The 18,577-nt window shown below is 45.5% G+C and overlaps 1 protein-coding gene across 1 annotated transcript; it reads right to left on the bottom strand.

Moving 5' to 3' along the window:
• Positions 1-12,401: 12,401 nt before the first annotated feature.
• tap2a (transporter associated with antigen processing, subunit type a) lies at positions 12,402-17,939 on the bottom strand (the record flags this gene model as incomplete). The annotated part of the gene is made up of 11 exons (XM_084455029.1): positions 12,402-12,608; positions 13,307-13,443; positions 13,702-13,861; positions 14,241-14,414; positions 14,854-15,042; positions 15,766-15,894; positions 16,117-16,314; positions 16,550-16,758; positions 16,893-17,023; positions 17,172-17,286; positions 17,441-17,939. 11 exons carry the CDS (start codon positions 17,937-17,939, stop codon positions 12,402-12,404), a joined length of 2,148 nt encoding a protein of 715 aa, XP_084311155.1.
• Between the last annotated feature and the right edge of the window lie 638 nt (positions 17,940-18,577).

Genomic DNA, 18,577 nt, shown 5'->3' on the forward strand with positions numbered 1-18,577 from the left:
ACACATTTCTCTAAAACATGTCCGACTTCTTCTCCCATTCATGGGATCGAAGTGGGGGAGGGGGAGTCATGTGATGAAATAAGCCCTAGTCGCAATGTTTACCGAAAGTTGCCACAAACGCCTCCCAAGAAAAATACACAACTGTGTCCAAATAAGAAAGTCAGTCCTTATATTTGGATCCCATCGCCCATATGTTGCTATTAAAAAACAAGAATCGATCGTAGTTTGTTGATATCTTGGTGAAATCCAGAACAAAGGACACACTTTCAGGAAGTTAAACTGAGCTTCGATTGGCCCACACCTAACCACGTGATACAGCGTGGAAATCTCTGAATAACCACCTAAATGCGTCAATGTAGATCGTTCTCGGCTACTCCCTCTACTATAAAACAATTATTTGTCGATTTCCAACACTGACATGACGCGAAATCTCCCTTTGCTAATCGCTGGAAAGGGCCGTTCTGTCTCCTACGGACACCTCTCCTCCTCTCTCGGCGACGTCTCTCAAATTGCGCATGCGTTGCTGCCATAACCACATGATTCATTCAGTAAGAGCACTAGCACGACTTCTCATCATGCTGACTTGAGATCAGTTTTGAGGGGGCCTACAGTAATGTTTGAAGATGGGGAGGGCAGCATTATCGGTTTATGTTTAGGCAATGTGATGTTCGTGGTGCAGTAGCCTATCTAAAAATAGAATAGTCAATCATGTGTTTGTGTGTGTCCAGGCCTATTATGTGTAAGTGCATAATATATTTTGCACGACCTTGACTCCAGCTTATAGCCCAAAATAGCCTACTTTTGATGGGACATTCTTAAAGTGACCACAGCTGAGTAGTTAATGATCTAAGGAGAGCAGCAGGCACACACGGCTGCCTTTGTGCTTTCTGAGGACAGAGACCTGACAAATGGATAGGACTCATTTGGCCACGCCACTTGATCCATGGATCCTTGGATCTCTCTCTTCTCTCTCTCTCTCTCTCTCTCTCTCTCTCTCTCTCTCTCTCTCTCTCTCTCTCTCACACACACACACACACACACACACATTCCCCTTATTTCTTTCTTACTTTCTTTCACTTGTTCTCTGTCTCTCTCTCCCCTCATGTTTAGTCTCTCCCTCCATCTCTCTCTCCCTTCCTCTTCCTCTCCCTCTCTTCTCTCTTCCTCTCTTCTCTGAGTCATCAGAGCCCCCTGTGCGGGCCCTGTTCACATGATGAGTTGGCCTGCAGGGGAAGTCGTTGCCAGGGAAGCTCTCTCCCTGGCAACGCCTCATTTCATTCACCAGGAAGTGAATCCATTCTTGGTAACAGCAAGACAACGGACACGAGCAGGGTTTTAGGGAAGTAACCTATGGGGGCTGTATGCATGGATCTGCACAGTCGCTGTGTATATTGTTTTGCATTCATCTAATGATCTCCCCCCCCCCCCCCACACACACACAAACACACACACCTCACCTCATTCAGTCATTCTACTGCAAGCCTATCCACTGAGATTAATTCATCTTTGCACTAGCTGTCTATTGTAGAAATGCCTATTAGGCTACCTTTGTATATTCCTGTCTTATTGCCTGTCTTATTGTCCTATAGCTGGACCATTAGATGGACATATTCTGCATACACCTGGACCCATTTGCATCAGCCGGTGTTGAGTGGCATTTACCTGTATTCAAATAATATTCAAAAGTTTCCATCCTCTAATGCCGATAGACACGTGTCTCTCATACTCTGCTCTTATCACTGAAATCCTGAAGTGTTTATTACAGTATGTAGGGCCTACAGACCATCACCAACAACAAAGTGAGGCCTGCAGACATCAGCGCAGCTGACAAAGAGCTCCCAGACAAGCACCTTCTATGCGAGGTTCCATGCACTGAACACGAGCACACCAGCCAAGGACCTCAGGGAACCTGAAAACACGGTCCTACAACTATCTGAGGTGTTACGAGTCCTTCTGTGTGCCACACAGCTGGCTCCTGTCTTCACGGACATCTTCAACACATCACTGTCACAGCAGGGTGTTCCCACATGCTTCAAGATGACTACAATAGTGGCAGTACCCACAAGAAAAACACCTAAGTCAAGATGCTATTCATTGACTACAGTTCTGTCTTTAACACCATACGCCTCATCAACCTGGTCCCGAAACTGAACCATCCACACTGAACATCAGCACGGGAGTCCTGCAAGGCTGCTGCCTGAGCCCCAGGCTGTTCTCACTGTACACCCACGACTGCTCAGCCAAGCACAGCAGCAATCCAATCATCAAATTTGCGGAAGAAACCACTGTGATAGGCCTGACCTCCCCCAATGACTCATCTGAATCAGACTTCCTCCAGGAGGTGTCAGACCTGGTAACATGATGCCAAGACAACAACCCGACCCTGAACACTAGCAAGACAAAGGAGATGATTGTGGACTTCAGGAGAGGAGGAAAAAGCCCCCCACCCCCCACACCCCTCATCGTTATCAACGGGGAGGAAGTGGAGAGGGTGAGCCATTTAAAATTCCTAGGGTGCAGATCTCTAATGGCCTGACCTGGACACACAACACGGAGGCCATCCTAAAAAAGGCACAACAATGCCTCTACTTTCTGAGGTGCCTGTGGAGATGGGGCATGAGCACACAAACACTTGCCTACCACCCCCAAACCAACAACTGATCACTTGACACTTTGAGGACCTTGCACCTTGTCTATACAATGAACCAACTTGAACCAACACCTGACAACACTCGAACAATTGAACACTATAGGCACAACTGTATAATTGAACATTATTTAATTGCACTGCCTACATCATGGACAGACATAGTCATCCATTATCGGAATGAGATAAGTAGATGCGAATGATACTGATAGACTGATAGATGAGGGATAGTATACTAAATTGCCAGTTTGATAACCTTTAAATGTCTAGCTAAGTACCTAGGACTGGAATGAGGAACTGATTAGCACTGATGAGAGCGTTTACAAGAATTCCAATGTACCTGTACCTGTATTTATTACACATGGCGAATAAACGTTCTATTCTATGTATATTACAACAGAAATTGAACCTAATAATACTGGTTAATGTGAACCCCTCAGAATGTACAAAAGTAAACCATGTGCACACAATGTACAAGTGTGCGACAAATGAGAGAGGATCCTGTAGGCAGAAGCAAACTGAGCCGTGTACTGTGCAGGGTTTGAAGTGTGTGTGTGTGTGTGTGTGTGTGTGTGTGTGTGTGTGTGTGTGTGTGTGTGTGTGTGTGTGTGTGTGTGTGTGTGTGTGTGTGTGTGTGAGTAAAGTACACAAGGAATTATACTTTGTAAAGGAACAGCATTTGATCGAGTTAATATTACCATGTGAACAAAGGAGGTTGCAGATAAAAAAGGTCCTCAGACAGGGTCTCTCCCTCTCTCGCTCTCAAACACCCACCCCCACACACACACCACATTTAAATCAGGATTTCAATCACGATGAATATCAAACGTTTCCGATCAAGGCATATATTCTCTCTTTTATCAGATCAGATCACATTCTTGGGTCGGTGTGGCTCAGGAGGTAGAGTGGGTCGTCCAATGATTGTAGGGTTGGCGGTTCGACGCTTGGCTCCTCTTGTCCACATGTCCTTGGTCAAGAAACTGAACCCCAAATTGCACCCAATGAGCAGGGTAGCACCTTGCATGGCAGTTGCCGCCATTCGTGTGTGAATGGGTGTGTAAATGTGTGAATGAGAGGCCATTGTAAAGCGCTTTGGATAAAAGTGCTATATAAGTGCAGTTAATTTACCATTTTGATGACATCTATCACAATAGACACAACTGTAATTGCTGTGCTGTCATAGGTGCTTCCACCAAGTATTAACTCAGGGATTATTTATTTATTTATTTCCACACACATTTTTTATTAAAAGAGTAGATTTTGAAAGGGGTTTATGTTTTTTTTTTTTCAATAGGCACCATATGTCTTCTTCTTCATTTTACACTTTGATGACAATATCTCCTTTTAGCCCTGACATCATCCTCTATTGTTGACAAAAAAGGGATACCACCGCAGAGGTAGAGATAACATCTGCAAAGGGGATTACCAGATTGAAATCAGATTAGGATTACATAAAATACTCTATAATCTCAGACAGAGAGAGAGTAATCTGTTTGGTAGCATATGTTTCACACACGTTTTCTCTGTTTGGTTTGTTGAGGCAACCTTTTCCTTTCCTATTGAAGTCACCTATATTTTTCTGGTTAATCACTCATGTTTTGAACACAAGATTACTTTTATGCATATACAGGTATGTGCTATAATGCATGTTTTTTTTTAATCGGTCTATCACCCTGAAATAAAGTTAAAAAGATGACTCTGGTCTGAGTAAAGACTGAATAAAAGCACCCTGCTGGTGTAATTCCCGCCACCGCCCCTGGGCGGACCCTACCCCCGCTCGCTGAAACCTGAACCGTCTCAGATTGAAAGTTGAAAATGACTTTGAAGAGAGAGGTCAGGGCGGTGTGACCGGGGTCAGCTAGGAAGGGCTCAGGTCGAAGGTGGCCCGTCCAGGGTGTCCGGGCGGGCTTGCCGTCGCAGTGAATGAATGAATGAATTCTTCATTTTTAAGACAGGAACAGTGTACAAATAACATAAGCTTGTAAAACAAGGAGAGATGTTTTGCACCAAACAACAAATGCATAACACTAAAAGAGTACATCCATCATACATACACTGTGCATCAATAGAATACATCAATAAACGTGGAGGCTACCTATGTAATTGATTAATCAAATCAATCAATCAAAGCTTTATTTGTATAGAGCATTTAATACCCAGAGGCAACACAATGCACTTTACAGAGAACAAGGGAGGTGGGCATACGACCCACTCTCTACATATTCCAGAGGGAAGCAAAAAACAGTAATCACCCGGGGGCCAGATAAGTGAGCTGTAAAAATTATTCCCTGACCCCTCTCAACAAGGCGATCGAGCAAGCTCCAGGAGTATGTTTGTCTACCTTCTACGAACATTTATAAAGCAATACATTACATTAAATTACATTTCAGAGTAAGAGAGGCTAAAAAGCATCATAGGAGAGAGGACATTCTACGGACATGCTACGACATCCACAGCAGACACGGGGGTGTCTATCGGACTCCGGGAGGTCTGCTGGTGACAGTGGGGCATCCACTGGACCTGGTAAGAAGATAGGAGGGAGAGAGAGAGGCACTAGGGAGAGGGAAGGCAGAACAGGGTTAGTAGCACATAGAGCCATACAGACCACACACATATTGAAACAGTCAACCTGGGGCAAGCTCCTGGAATATATTTGTCTAATGGCTAAGAACATTTAAAGAACAATAAACTACATTAAGTTACATTTTCAGAGCAAGAAAGGCTAAGAGCATCAGGTCCAGGCCTAAGCCGGATGTGGACTGATGTGTGTCTGTGTGTACGTGTGTGTGTGTGTGTGTGTGTGTGTGTGTGTGTGTGTGTGTGTGTGTGTGTGTGTGTGTGTACTAAATACTACGACATCCACAGCTCACAGCTGACACTGGACCTGGTTAGAGGATAGGAGGGAGAGAGAGAGGCACTAGGGGAGGCAGAAAACGGTTAGTAGCACACTGAGCCATTGAAGCAACACAGCTGACAGAACAGAACAAGCCTGTTTCAGGGTAACCAGCTTCTGTACACTACTTGATATACATACAGTGCATAGCAGGATAAATACCAATGTATTTATCCTTGTAGGCTAGGTCGAAAAGGTACGTCTTGAGGTCTTGCTTGAAGACCTCTGTTGTTTCGGCCCTTCTTAGGCACTCCGGTAGGGTGTTCCAGAGGTTGGGGGCATAGAAACTAAAAGCTGCCTCTCCGTGTTTCTTGGTGTTTCTCGGACCTGTGCCGATTGACGTACAAAATATTACATGTGGTTTTCAAGTGTTTATAAAATATATCTGGCTGAACTGATTCAAGTTCGTGCGACGTCTAGAACGCTGAGGTCCTCCTCCTAGTTTCAAGCTCTATACTAAGAACGAGTTTTCAAGTGTTTATTGACAGTCACAAAGCCATGATAAAATATATCAATGCATCACCCCCTCCCCCAATTCTATTGTGTCTCACTCCCTCCGCCCACTCTACCCATGATGTATTGTGTTATGTGAAGGCAGTACAAGGAGCAAACTGACACGGTAAGCGCTCAAAGCATCTGTCTTGATGAATCGCTAGTTGTGCTTACATAGAGCATAACTGTTGTGGTTTTCACATGCCATGATCTTTAGAAACGTCTTTCGAAACAAAATAGCTTCCTCACTTGCTCCAGCACTAATGCGCACAGCGCGCAATCGTTGCTCCAGCACGCTGTGCGCATGTGTGCTGGAGCAAGTGAGGAAGCTATTTTGTGTCTAAAGACGTTTCTAAAGATCATATTACAGAGGCATGTGAAATACAACAACAGGCCTATGCTCTCTATGTAAGCACAACTAGCGATTCATCAAGACAGATTGATGAAAACAACTGTTTCGCGGCAGAAAATAGATTTTTAGAAACTGCATTCTCAGTGCCCCCACCACCGCCATTACATGGATATACTGGCTCGCGCTGGATTTTAAATTTCTTCTACATGCCTCCGAACTACACCAAAGTGATCTCGGTGAGTCAAACGTCTTATAATATGTCGTAAATAAGGTCCAGTTTGTCAAAAACGAGCATTGTCCTTTAAGCGTCTGCCCAGTAGTTCATTTCATGGGAGCGGCTCAAGTGAACGTTCTCAAGGCTGTTCACACCTTTCCTCCCACATCCACATACTGGAGCCACATGCAGAGAGAGGGAGAGAGAGAGGGAGAGAGAGAGAGAGAGGGAAGATGTGGGACAGTGGGAACAAAAGTGAGTGAGTGAGAAAGAAAGAAAGATTGAGAGAGAGAGAGAGAGAGAGAGATACTGATAGAGACAGAGAGAAAGAGACTCGCATGAAGAGAAAGACTGACAGAGAGAAAGAGGATGAGGGACAGACAGATAGAGATTAAGAGGAGGCTCCAGGCCAGAGGGAGGCCAGAGGGAGGCCAGAGGGAGGCCAGAGGGCCAGTGGAGGTGTGAATGCACCACCCCGGAAAACCAATGAAAACAACCCTTTGCATGTCCAAAACAGCATGGATTCATAGTGTAGTTGACAGAAGATTAGCACTTTGAGATTTTTTTACATTAATCAAATGAACTATTATTATTATTATTATTATTATTATTATTAAGATAAGAGAGAGGGGAAGAGGAAGGTAACCTGTGCAGACCTGTTTAATTTCTATTGTTATGGTGTGAAGGGCTTGTCTTTAGAGAAAGGAAAAGCCTGTTTTTCCTGGAGGTAGGAGTGAGACTGAGACCGGTGGGTGGATTGAACATCTGTCATTGTTGTGGATTAGATTAGGATTTCCTGGACCCAGATTAACCCCCACTCCTTGACCGAAGGTGTTGTGACTGAAGGATGCTTAGGATCTGGAAAATGTCTTTAAGGGGTGATGCCTGGGCTGGTTTCATGGACATGTTTGATCTGATGCTGGAATGAGGCTCAATCGCTATCTATGCCATTCAAGTTTAGTATTTGGAGCGTTGATTTTACATTATAAGTATTTTGGATATCCCAAATCCCATGGAATTTGAGGATTTGAAGCCTGGTGACCAATGCTATTAAAACTATGTATGAGTTGACTACTGTATGTGAGGTCTGATTCCACTGTATTATACTGACACCTAGTGGTCATTGCATTGGAAGGCAGCACTCCAGACAGACGAGAATCGAATAGAAAGTTTATAGTACAGGTACATAGGATTTCTTGTCGCTTACAATCTGGCAATTATTATCTATAGTCTAGCAGTCTATCAAATTGGCCCTCATCTACTTATTTCATCCAATCATGAATGACTGTGACTACCATAATATAAGTGGTACAATTATTAAAATTCAAGTATACGGTTGTACAGAGTCAGCTGTTATTGTCTATTGTATAAGCAAGGTGCTCAATTGTTCAAGTGTTGTCAGGTACTGGTTGATCAAGTGTACAGTACTGAAGAGTCAATTGTTTATGTCTATTGTTCATTGTTTATTTAGGATCCTTATTAGTCATACCTCAGTCATGACTACTCTTACTGGGGTCCTCTCAAAATAAAATAATACATTCAAACATAAAATCATTGTACAATCAAACAGAACAATGCTTCTATGCACATTGTACAAGTAACATCACCAAAATAAATAATAATAAAAAATAAAAATAGAAATATTGATGATCTCACTTTGTCATTTAAGAGAATGAAACATTTCCCATATTAAGTCTCCCGGGGTGAAACTTCTCAGTGGTGGAGAGACGACAGAGGTCCCATACCTAGCCACCCCCATCACACCCCTACCCCCCCACATCACACCCCTACCCACCCACACCCCTACCCACCCCCATCACACCCCTACCCACCCACACCCCTACCCCCCCACATCACACCCCTACCCACCCACACCCCTACCCACCCCCATCACACCCCTACCCACCCCCATCACACCCCTACCCCCCCATCACACCCCTACCCCCCCACATCACACCCCTACCCACCCACACCCCTACCCACCCCCATCACATCCCTACCCACCCCCATCACACCCCTACCCCCCCACATCACACCCCTACCCACCCACACCCCTACCCACCCCCATCACACCCCTACCCACCCCCATCACACCCCTACCCCCCCACATCACACCCCTACCCACCCACACCCCTACCCACCCCCATCACACCCCTACCCACCCCCATCACACCCCTACCCCCCCACATCACACCCCTACCCACCCCCATCACACCCCTACCCACCCCCATCACACCCCTACCCCCCCACATCACACCCCTACCCCCCCACATCACACCCCTACCCACCCATACCCCTACCCACCCCCATCACACCCCTACCCCCCCACATCACACCCCTACCCACCCCCATCACACCCCTACCCCCCCCCATCACACCCCTACCCACCCACACCCCTGTTGGTCCAGGGGGGGGAGGACGGGGGGTGGAGGAGCTGGTCCAGGGGGAGGGGTATAGGGGGTGGAGGTGCTGGTCCAGGGGGTGGAGGTGCATGAGAATCATGTGAATTGATGAATAGATGAAATTAATGGAAGAATAGGCTGATGGATAGTGGATGAAAAGTGCAGTGATCAAGAATGTAGAAAACTGGATGGGATTGGAGCAACAAGAAACGGTAATGCAGGTTGGCTGGGATTCCTACTTCTATAGGTAGGCTAAGAACTATTAACTACAGAGAGCAGGGTTTCCATTTGATTTAATCACATTCATGGATTTTAGCACAGGGCAACAGGGAGATATCTCAGTCTGTTCTAATTAATTCCTCTAGAGTGCAGCATAGGCCTTGAATTAGATTCCCCTGACTCATGCTGTAGTTTTAATTCACTCAACTGGCCAACCGACCTTCCCTGACGGCTGTTACTTTCTATGAAATCACGTGGTTGAGAGGTAGCCTAGTGTAGCGTCCTCTTTGTACCACTAGGGGCACTAATCCCTATCAAATGCACTCAAGAGCTCTCTATCCAATACGGTATTACATAAGAGGGACTTTTCTTATGGCTCAACTGCTGCTGAGGTATTCGCTGGTGTAGCATTGTGTTTGTTAACAACAGTTTCCGCCTAAACTCAGGGGATTCACAGCCATACAGGCTACACCGGGTGGTTTACCCAATACATCCATGGGTTTACCGGACAACGTCGTTTTAATGGTAGGGTAATAGCGCGCGGAAAGAATAGCAGGCATGCTTATTCTTAAGACCGCCGTATTTAGGCCTAGACGTCCTCAATCAAGCGTTTTAGGTTTTAGCCATAAATACAAAATATTATTTGGGTTAGGGCGCCGTAAGAATAGCGACCGCAAGGTAAACAAGAACAACACCTGAGCCTCCACCAAGCTACACTGGCTTGTCCTGACGTGACCCCAGCACTGACAGAGGCAGGTTGTCCTGACGTGACCCCAGGAAGAGGTCCTGTGGGACCGGTTTTACAGGAGCCTGTTTGGTGTTCGGCAGTGGAGAATTGCCAGTGCACACAGTGCCAATACATGACAGGGGTATTTTGATTCTTAACAGTGTGCTTAATGCTTTTGGGGTGGGGGAGTCTGCTTGCTTTTTGCTGTTGTTGTTTGTTAAAGAAAAAATAATAGTTGGCTTATTATGATTTTATTATTAAAATACGAGAAAATAATGAGAAATAATAATAATGATGAGAATAATAATGAGAAAAAATAAAACCTATAGCCTATAGGTTTTATTTTTATCTTTTCTCATTAGCACCCGTGGGCTTTCAACCCTAATTTTTCACACCTTTCACTTGAATAACAGACTAAAACTAAACTTGTTTGCATCCCCCAACTGTGCCAGGATGTCATGACAACCATCACCATGGGTTTGGCCCGGCAGGCAAGCGGGTCACGCTTCTCCTGCCGAGAGTCTATCAAATGTCCACAGTATCAGAGAATGTTTGCCTGATGTCATGCAATGCTGCTGATCCATGTGTTTGTTATAACCAGAGTGGGCGTCCTTGCATTGGCTGGAACTGTGACAGTGTTTTCAAAGCCTGAATCATTACAGTAAGTCACAAGACTTCTGCCGTGGCTTGGCTATGGTACGCTGACCCGTAGCTGAACTACATTCCCTGAAGTGAAAGAGAAAATAGCGAGACTATGAGAGGGGATTTCACAGCGTGGCGTGGTGATGGCTGTGTGCCTCTGCTTCCTCCGGTAACTGTATGGCGTGCCGCAGGTTATACAATTACCTGCCCCCCCCCCCTCACCACCAATCATATCATATTATTGCAACTGCATTATGTCACCATGAGGAAAGTTTTTGCACACACACACACAGCATCACACGCCATTTTGTGATCCTGATGCGATGGTCTGGAGGTGAAATGGCTGCCGGTATTTCCCCTTTGCTCTTCCCCATCCCCCACCCCTCCCACTATCCTCCTCCCCACTTCCCTCCCTCCCTTCCTGAAGAAACCATGGGCGATACATCATTTATTTGATAAGAACTAACGATTACATCACGGTACAGGGATAGGTAGCATGAGAAACTTGGATCACCAAAGTCATGAAGTCCCAGTACCCAAACTCAAGCTTGTTTATACATATGCAGGGCTTGCTCTATGCATCATTTCATCAGATGATTTGGATGAACGTCTGACAGGTGCACTTCAAAGAACTGCAAATACCTCTCCCTCAGGAGAATGGCCAGAAGAACTACCACAGTCTTTCCTGAAAGTGTTGCATAAGTGTTCATAACATCTGTATTCAATACACTTAAAGTGCCTAAAACCATATATGAGGCACATGTTGACATCGGCCATTTTGTGATGGCAAGTGATGACAAAATGGTAGCATGAATCACTCAGAGTTACTCCGGTAGAGGGTGTGGTTGTCTGGCATGCGCAGAGTTATGGTGTGTTCACCATGGTGCAGCGGGCACATGGCCAAAACTGAGCAGAGATCGGGAATGGAGAAGTAACACAACACAGCCACCCATACCACTCAAACACCAATCAAACCCAAAGCTTGTCTGACCTCACTAGAATACTGTATTGTAGGTACATGTGCGCATGCACACATACACACACTCACGCACACACACACACAAAACCCACTCAGACACACACTCAAACACCCACACACAAACCTAATGCCAACACTGATAAAAGCTCATGCAGTACAAAAACACACCCAGCCATTTCATGACTAATCCAGCACTCATACAGCCACCGAATGGTTGCACTCAGATTTCAAGATGGCACCGTGCTTCTGGTGACCAATTACAGAAGCTTTGTGCAATTTCCCCCTGGGAATAATACACATACACACCAACACAAAGACAAATCCCACAACACAATCATGGATGAAGATGGATGTGAATAAATGTTTAGAGGAATGTTTTTCATCATTATTTTGTAATATGTATTAAACACACAGAAGAACATCAGGTACCATAAAGCCATTCTCTTTTCACACCATCATACTTTTATTGTTTTCTTTCTTGCAAAATTAAATGAGAGCAAACAGACAACAGTTGGAAAGAAGGAAAAACAATATATACATAAAAAAGAACATTGTAATCTAGTAACAATTAGACCTAAAGGTTAGAACAGAAAGGAACTGCCCGTTTTTGTCTCTAATGTCAAACTAACATCTCAATATTTACTGCAATTTGACTGAATGTGTCACTCATTAACAACTCACAAATATGATAAAAGTTGAAAACATGGCTACTGCGATGATGTTTTATGTGTAATTCACCAGGCCATTGGGATGATCTGGTCAGAGTATGTTATGTGAGAAAATAACACTGATCTCTATCTACAGATGGACGGTACAGACAGCAGTGGTCATCGTTCACTGTGTTGAGTCTGCCTCTGCAAAGAGCTTCTCCCTCAGTCGGTAGTAGCTTCCCTTCCTGTCCATCAGCTCCTGGTGGTTCCCCTGTTCCTGCACCTTCCCTTCCCCAATCACAATGATCCGGTCCGCCCCCTCGATGGTCTTCAGCCTGTGAGCGATCACCAGCAGGGTCAGAGTTGTGTTCTTAGCCAGGGTCTGCTGTACCTGTGACGGAGGGGAGATGCAAACTGCTTTTTTGGGGAGTTGATCACTTTTTCTATTGACATTTTTCCAGATCCATTTCCCTTCGTATTAGATGACCGGAATGCGTGCGTAGTGGCGTAATAGTATGTATAATTTCATAGCTCTCATCTAACCCCAAGGTCAACATCCAGCATAATCTATAGCAGGCATTCCCAAACTGAGGCGGGCCTCCCCTGGGGGGCCCCAAAGAAATTCAGGGGAGGCAAGGAGGGATGGTTCGAAAAAAAAAGAAGGAAAAACATGTTTTTTATTTTTTTAATGTCTATGGTTTTTATGAATGAAACGTGATTTTAAAGGTCAGAAGATCAAAATAAATAATGGGAGAGATGTATACTAAATTTGTGGATAGTGCAGAGAGAGCCTCCCCCCGCAGGCATGAATGTATTGTGCGAAAACGTCATAACGTTAACTAGCAGCAGGTGCCACCGAGCTAACTTAGCTGTGTAACGTTATGGCGAACGCTGCCTTGCATAATGGACAAATTTGGGGGGTTGGGGGCCGCGGTGTGTCACTGTTTTCAGAGGGGAGGCCCACATTGATGGAGTTTGGGAACCCATGATCTATAGGTTTCATCAATGCTAACTGCTACCTCTATCCAATGTTGGCCATTACAAGTTAGATTGTTGGTGCTAGCCTTAGTGGGTGTGAGGGGAGCATACCATGTGTTCGCTCTCGGGATCCAGAGCGCTGGTGACCTCGTCCAGGATGAGGACCTGCGGGTCTCTGATGAGGGCTCTGGCGATGGCGATGCGTTGTTTCTGACCGCCTGATAACAAGCCTCCTCTCTCACCAACGTCTAACCAGGAGAACAAACACACACACACACACACACACACACCCACACAAACACACACTAGTAATCACTACCAATGCCATTTTTATGGATAAAAAAGTGTCTGATGAAGCTAACGAGATCCAGTGAGGCAAGGGTAAAATAACTATTTACTAGAAAGTGAACTACCCCTTTAAATCATCCAATAATAGTGCAATAATTGCAATAAGTGCATAATTCCAACTAAACCCACTGCGTTGGCCTAACAGTACGTTGGCATACCTGTGTCGTAGCCTTTCTCCAACTGGCAGATGAAGTTGTGTGCGTTGGCCCTGCGAGCCGCCTCCTGTACTTTCTCCAGAGAGCAGCCTGCCAGGCCGTAGGCTATGTTGTCCCTGACAGACCCAGAGAACAGCACCGGCTCCTGGCCCACCATCGCCACCTAGGAAGGAACATGCTACTGTATCAGCCTGCAGCTCTTTGCTCGGCACACCTCAGTTAGCTAAGCATGACATTTGATGATGTATGTAGTAAAAAAAAAGTGTTCAGTGATTGATTGATATTGGAAGGTTGTGCTTCTTTCAGAATTCACTCGGGGTGGAAGCTTGCGATTGAAACGGGAGACTATATTTCATATCATTTAATATCAAACTCTAGCTGAGATAATTATCTTCTCTGAAGATGTAGATGGTAGACCTGTGTGTATTCACTATAGCCATTGAACTAATATTTGTAAAACAGTTACTGTTAATATAGTTTACACAGTTATTAACTAGTTTAACTGACTAGAATCATTAATGACAGTAGTTAATTAGTATTACCTTCCTGTGGAGGTAGTGGTGCTCGTAGCTATGCAGTGGCTGTCCATCCAATAGGATCTCTCCTTGCTGGGGCTGGTAGAAGCGCTCCAATAGGCTGACGCAAGTGCTCTTCCCGCCTCCTGATGTCCCGACCAGGGCAGTCACCTGACCAGGACTCAACTCTAGGGAAAGGTCCTAAAGCAAGAGGCAGGGACAAATGGTGACACTCTGGAACACACAAGACACCGTAGGGCTAGCTGCACCAAATAACACTCTTCTAAACCTGTCTTTCAGTTCTCAAAACGTTTGGCGGATATTTTGTCACCTTCTGTACAGGAGATCCATGTTCGTGTAAAAGCAAAAGTAAAAGTAGCAAAACCTATTTAATGATACTGTATGTGCTAAGCTACCTCAGGGGATTTCCTCTGGCTACACCCCTAGCACTGGGTACCTCCAGTTTATGTTGTGTCTGTGAAGCTACAAAGTGGATAACCAGCAACGCACCACGCCACACCAGTTGGCGGCGGGGAGAAAAGACTGGAAGATCCAACACACAGTCTCTGCTTTCAGCCCCTGTCACCTGCTAACAGCACCCATCCACCAAGCATGGCAACCAGACCCAGGAGATCCGTACCTGGAGAACATTGTGGCCTGGGCAGGTTGGGTAGGAGAAGGTGAGGTTCTGAAACTGAACATGTCCTGACAGGTGGTCCGGTTCTAACGTTCCCTTGGTGCTGACCCAAGGTTCTCGGTCCAGGTACTCAAACACCTTGTCGGCCGCCGCCACAGAGTTCAGCATGTCTCCAAAGATGTAGATCAGAGTCTGAGAAGACAAGAAAGAGTTAAAGATTTAAACAGATAGAATGAAGCAGATTAAGATAAAGAATGCTACACACAAATAAAATACAAATTTAAAATAAATAAATAAATAATTATAGCTAGATTTCAACTAACATTAATAACATAGATCTAACCCAGTCCCATGAGCATATTGTATAGTTTTTTCAACTTTTCTAAGATTGGAGGAAATGTCTTAGGGCCTCATCATAGTAACTGGAGCAGAAATTTCATTTCAAACCTTTATTTATTATTATATTATTATTATTTATACTCGTGAAGCACTGAGGTTTCCCTCATTTACAGTGATGACGAGTTTACACAGACACAAATCAACAAAACAAATGCAATGTACAATAATAATAATAATAATTTAAAACAGTTACAGTCAAGATACAGAAATGCAGTCGAGATACTTGTGGAGAGTGTGCGTCGCCCGTCAGAGTGAAGGGTTCTGTCTGGGGCCTTTAGAAAGAGGGTTCTTCTACAGGCACAAATAGTTCTACTGCAGATGGCACTCTTTTTCTCTAAAGCCAGGTACACGTTCAACGGCCAAGACGGTTTTGAGTAAAACAGAATGTTTGTTCTGGAATGTTTGTTCTGGAATGTCCTCTCAGTTCTAAAACTGCAGTTCTAAAGATTTGACATGATGGTTTTAGAACTGAGAGACCTTCTAGAACTACAAACCCTGGTAGTAGAGGGTAGTTACCCTGATGTTGTTGGCCAGGTCAGACTGGTAGAGGATGAAGGAGACCAGGTTCCCTGTGGTCATCTGTCCGTTCTGGATAAACAACCTGCCATAGTACAGCATGGACACCTGCATCCCCAGCTCTGTTAGCTTCTCACACACACACAAACACACACACACACACACACACACACACACACACACACACAATCATATTTAGAAAAGTAAAGTAGTGAATATAAAAACTGAAGAGAATCGCAAACATATGCCTGCCCCCCCCCCCCCCACACACACACACACACTCAACACGCACACACACACACACACACACACACACACACACTCAACACATTCCACCTCTGCACTTCTCACCCTCCGCACGAGCAGGTAGACCGCCCGAAACGTGTCGCGCCTGGTCCTCAGGTCGTGGGTGTTCATCAGCCTGTCGTCATAGCGACGGGCCTCACCCCGCAGCGCGTTGAAGCTGCGTACGACCCGGATGCCCGCCACTGCCTCCCCCGCCGCCTCGTTGGCCCGGGCCACGGAGTCCTGCACCTCCCTGGACAGCCTCTGGGGGGCAGACGACCCCGAGGGTTAGGGTCAGACCGACATACGTACTGAATAACGTTCCGATCGTTCGCAGCCCTGGTGCACCACCATCTGGTGTGTGTATCGTAGGTTTTATGTGTGTGTGTGTGTGTGTGTGTGTGTGTGTGTGTGTGTGTGTGTGTGTGTGAGAGAGAGAGAGAGAGCGAGGGAGGGGGGGACAGAGCGCTAGAAGGTGAAAGTCTGCGAGCCCCCTTACCTGGTAGTGTTTGTCATAGACCCGCTGCAGCAGGACAGTGACGGGGGTCATGAGCATGAACATGAGCAGGGTGAGCTTCCAGGACAGGCTGGCCATCAGGGACAGCATGCCACCGGTCCTGATCAGCGTCCTGAGCAGCACGTTGACGTTGAAAGCCACCGCGAGGCCCATCAGCGTGGTGTCCTTCGAAAGCCTGGACGTGAGGTCGCCTAGCGTTACCAGGAGGCAGGAAGCGGACAGGTTTTGTTGCCGTTAGTTGATTTGTTCAGTGGCACAGAAAAAAAAAAGTGAATGGCAAACACAGCGGTTAAAAACTATGCGCAAAAGAAAGATGGATCTCTACCTGTCTTGATGGTCTCGAAGAAGCCGATCTCCTGTTTCACCAGAGCTCCAAACAGCTTGACCTTTACCCTCCATGTGAAGCTACTGATGGAACACTTGAAGAGGCCTCCTCTGCAGCCTGCACTGAAAGAGCTGTCACACACACACACACACACACACACACACACACACACACACACACACACACACACACACCATCAGTAGACTATCAATGGAGTCAATCATCCATCAATGATAATTTCACCCGTACAGTGCGCTCTCTCCATCTGAATCATCTGACCTTCCCAATGAGTAAAGCGCCATGAAGATGATTGCAGAGGAGAACTCATTCCACTGATAATTGGAGCCCAGGATGTCAATCACTTTTCCTGTGTAGAATGGGATGAACATCTCACCTGGTCTCACACAAACACACACACGCACACACACACACACACACACACACACACAGATCATCATCATCATCTTCATAATGATCATCACCATCATCAAAACTGTGAACTGTATGGTAGGTGTGGTAAAGTGTATGCTACGGTTGGCTATACTTACATAGGACAGCTAAACTTAGGAAGAAAAACGCCCCGAGAAGCAGAAGGTAGTCTGGCTTGAAGAAACGGACGACTTTCATGAACAGCACCCGTGACTTTTGCGTCTTCTCTTTACCATTCTCTCCATCACTGTCCGGTAATAGTGTCTCCCAAAACACGGCTGCCGCTGCAGTTACCGCTGTACACAGGAGCCACAAACTTGGACCCCCCAACGGTCCGTTTGCGCTCTCCGCCGGCCAGCCGTACAATAGCACTCGCCCGGTCTCATACGCCGGTGCAAGGAGACATTGTCCCGTTATAATGCGCTTGAGCACCGGTTTTAACGAACCTAAAGTGAGCAGCGATATACTGAATAGAGTTACCAACCGAAATACCGCAACAGCCCAAAGGCGCACCAGACTTACAGCGGCATTACAACTTTTTTGTTCGATTCCCGGCGCGCAAAATATGGTTATGTCGATGCCGACGGCTAAGGCGCAGAACAATATTTGTCGAATCATTTTTTTTCAGGGCATTTAGATGCGTGCGCTTAACGCAGTCGATGAAGATGGAGTGAACCGTTTTCGCGTAGACTTACACTACGGACGCGTTTTCTTTCAGTTTCAGTTTCATCCTTATACGCAGAGGGGAATTGTCTTCTCTCTCCCCTCCCTAACTGCGTAAAAGGTTTATCAGTGAAGTCGACTAGGGCCTATAGGCTATCGAAGAAAGCAAATTTGATTAATCACAAAATCCCAATAATTATTCTCCACTGTAATAACCTACGGTTAAAGTGTAGCCTATTAATGTGGAAGGGACATAAAAGGCTGAACATCAGTTTTGTTGTAATGTTATACACATAACTGACAGAATATAAGAGTTGTGCTTATTGGAGGATGGTTTATTGTGAAAAGCAAACAATCAGACATCAGTCAGGTCCATAGCTGTCAAATCTGTCAACAGAAGTATGTAAGGTCACACATTCTGGTGGTTGATACATAATAGGTAGGTAGGCAGTACTTTATTGATAAATATAGTAGGCCTAGCCTAATAATAAGATGGTCCATCATAACTGAAAGAGTTTTACCCCACAGCCAGCTGTGACAGTTGTAACTATTACTATTACTATATTGAGTGGAGTAGTGGTGACTGAAGAAAC

Source organism: Borostomias antarcticus (genome assembly GCF_949987555.1).
Source record: "Borostomias antarcticus genome assembly, chromosome: 21".
NCBI lineage: Eukaryota > Metazoa > Chordata > Actinopteri > Stomiiformes > Stomiidae > Borostomias > Borostomias antarcticus.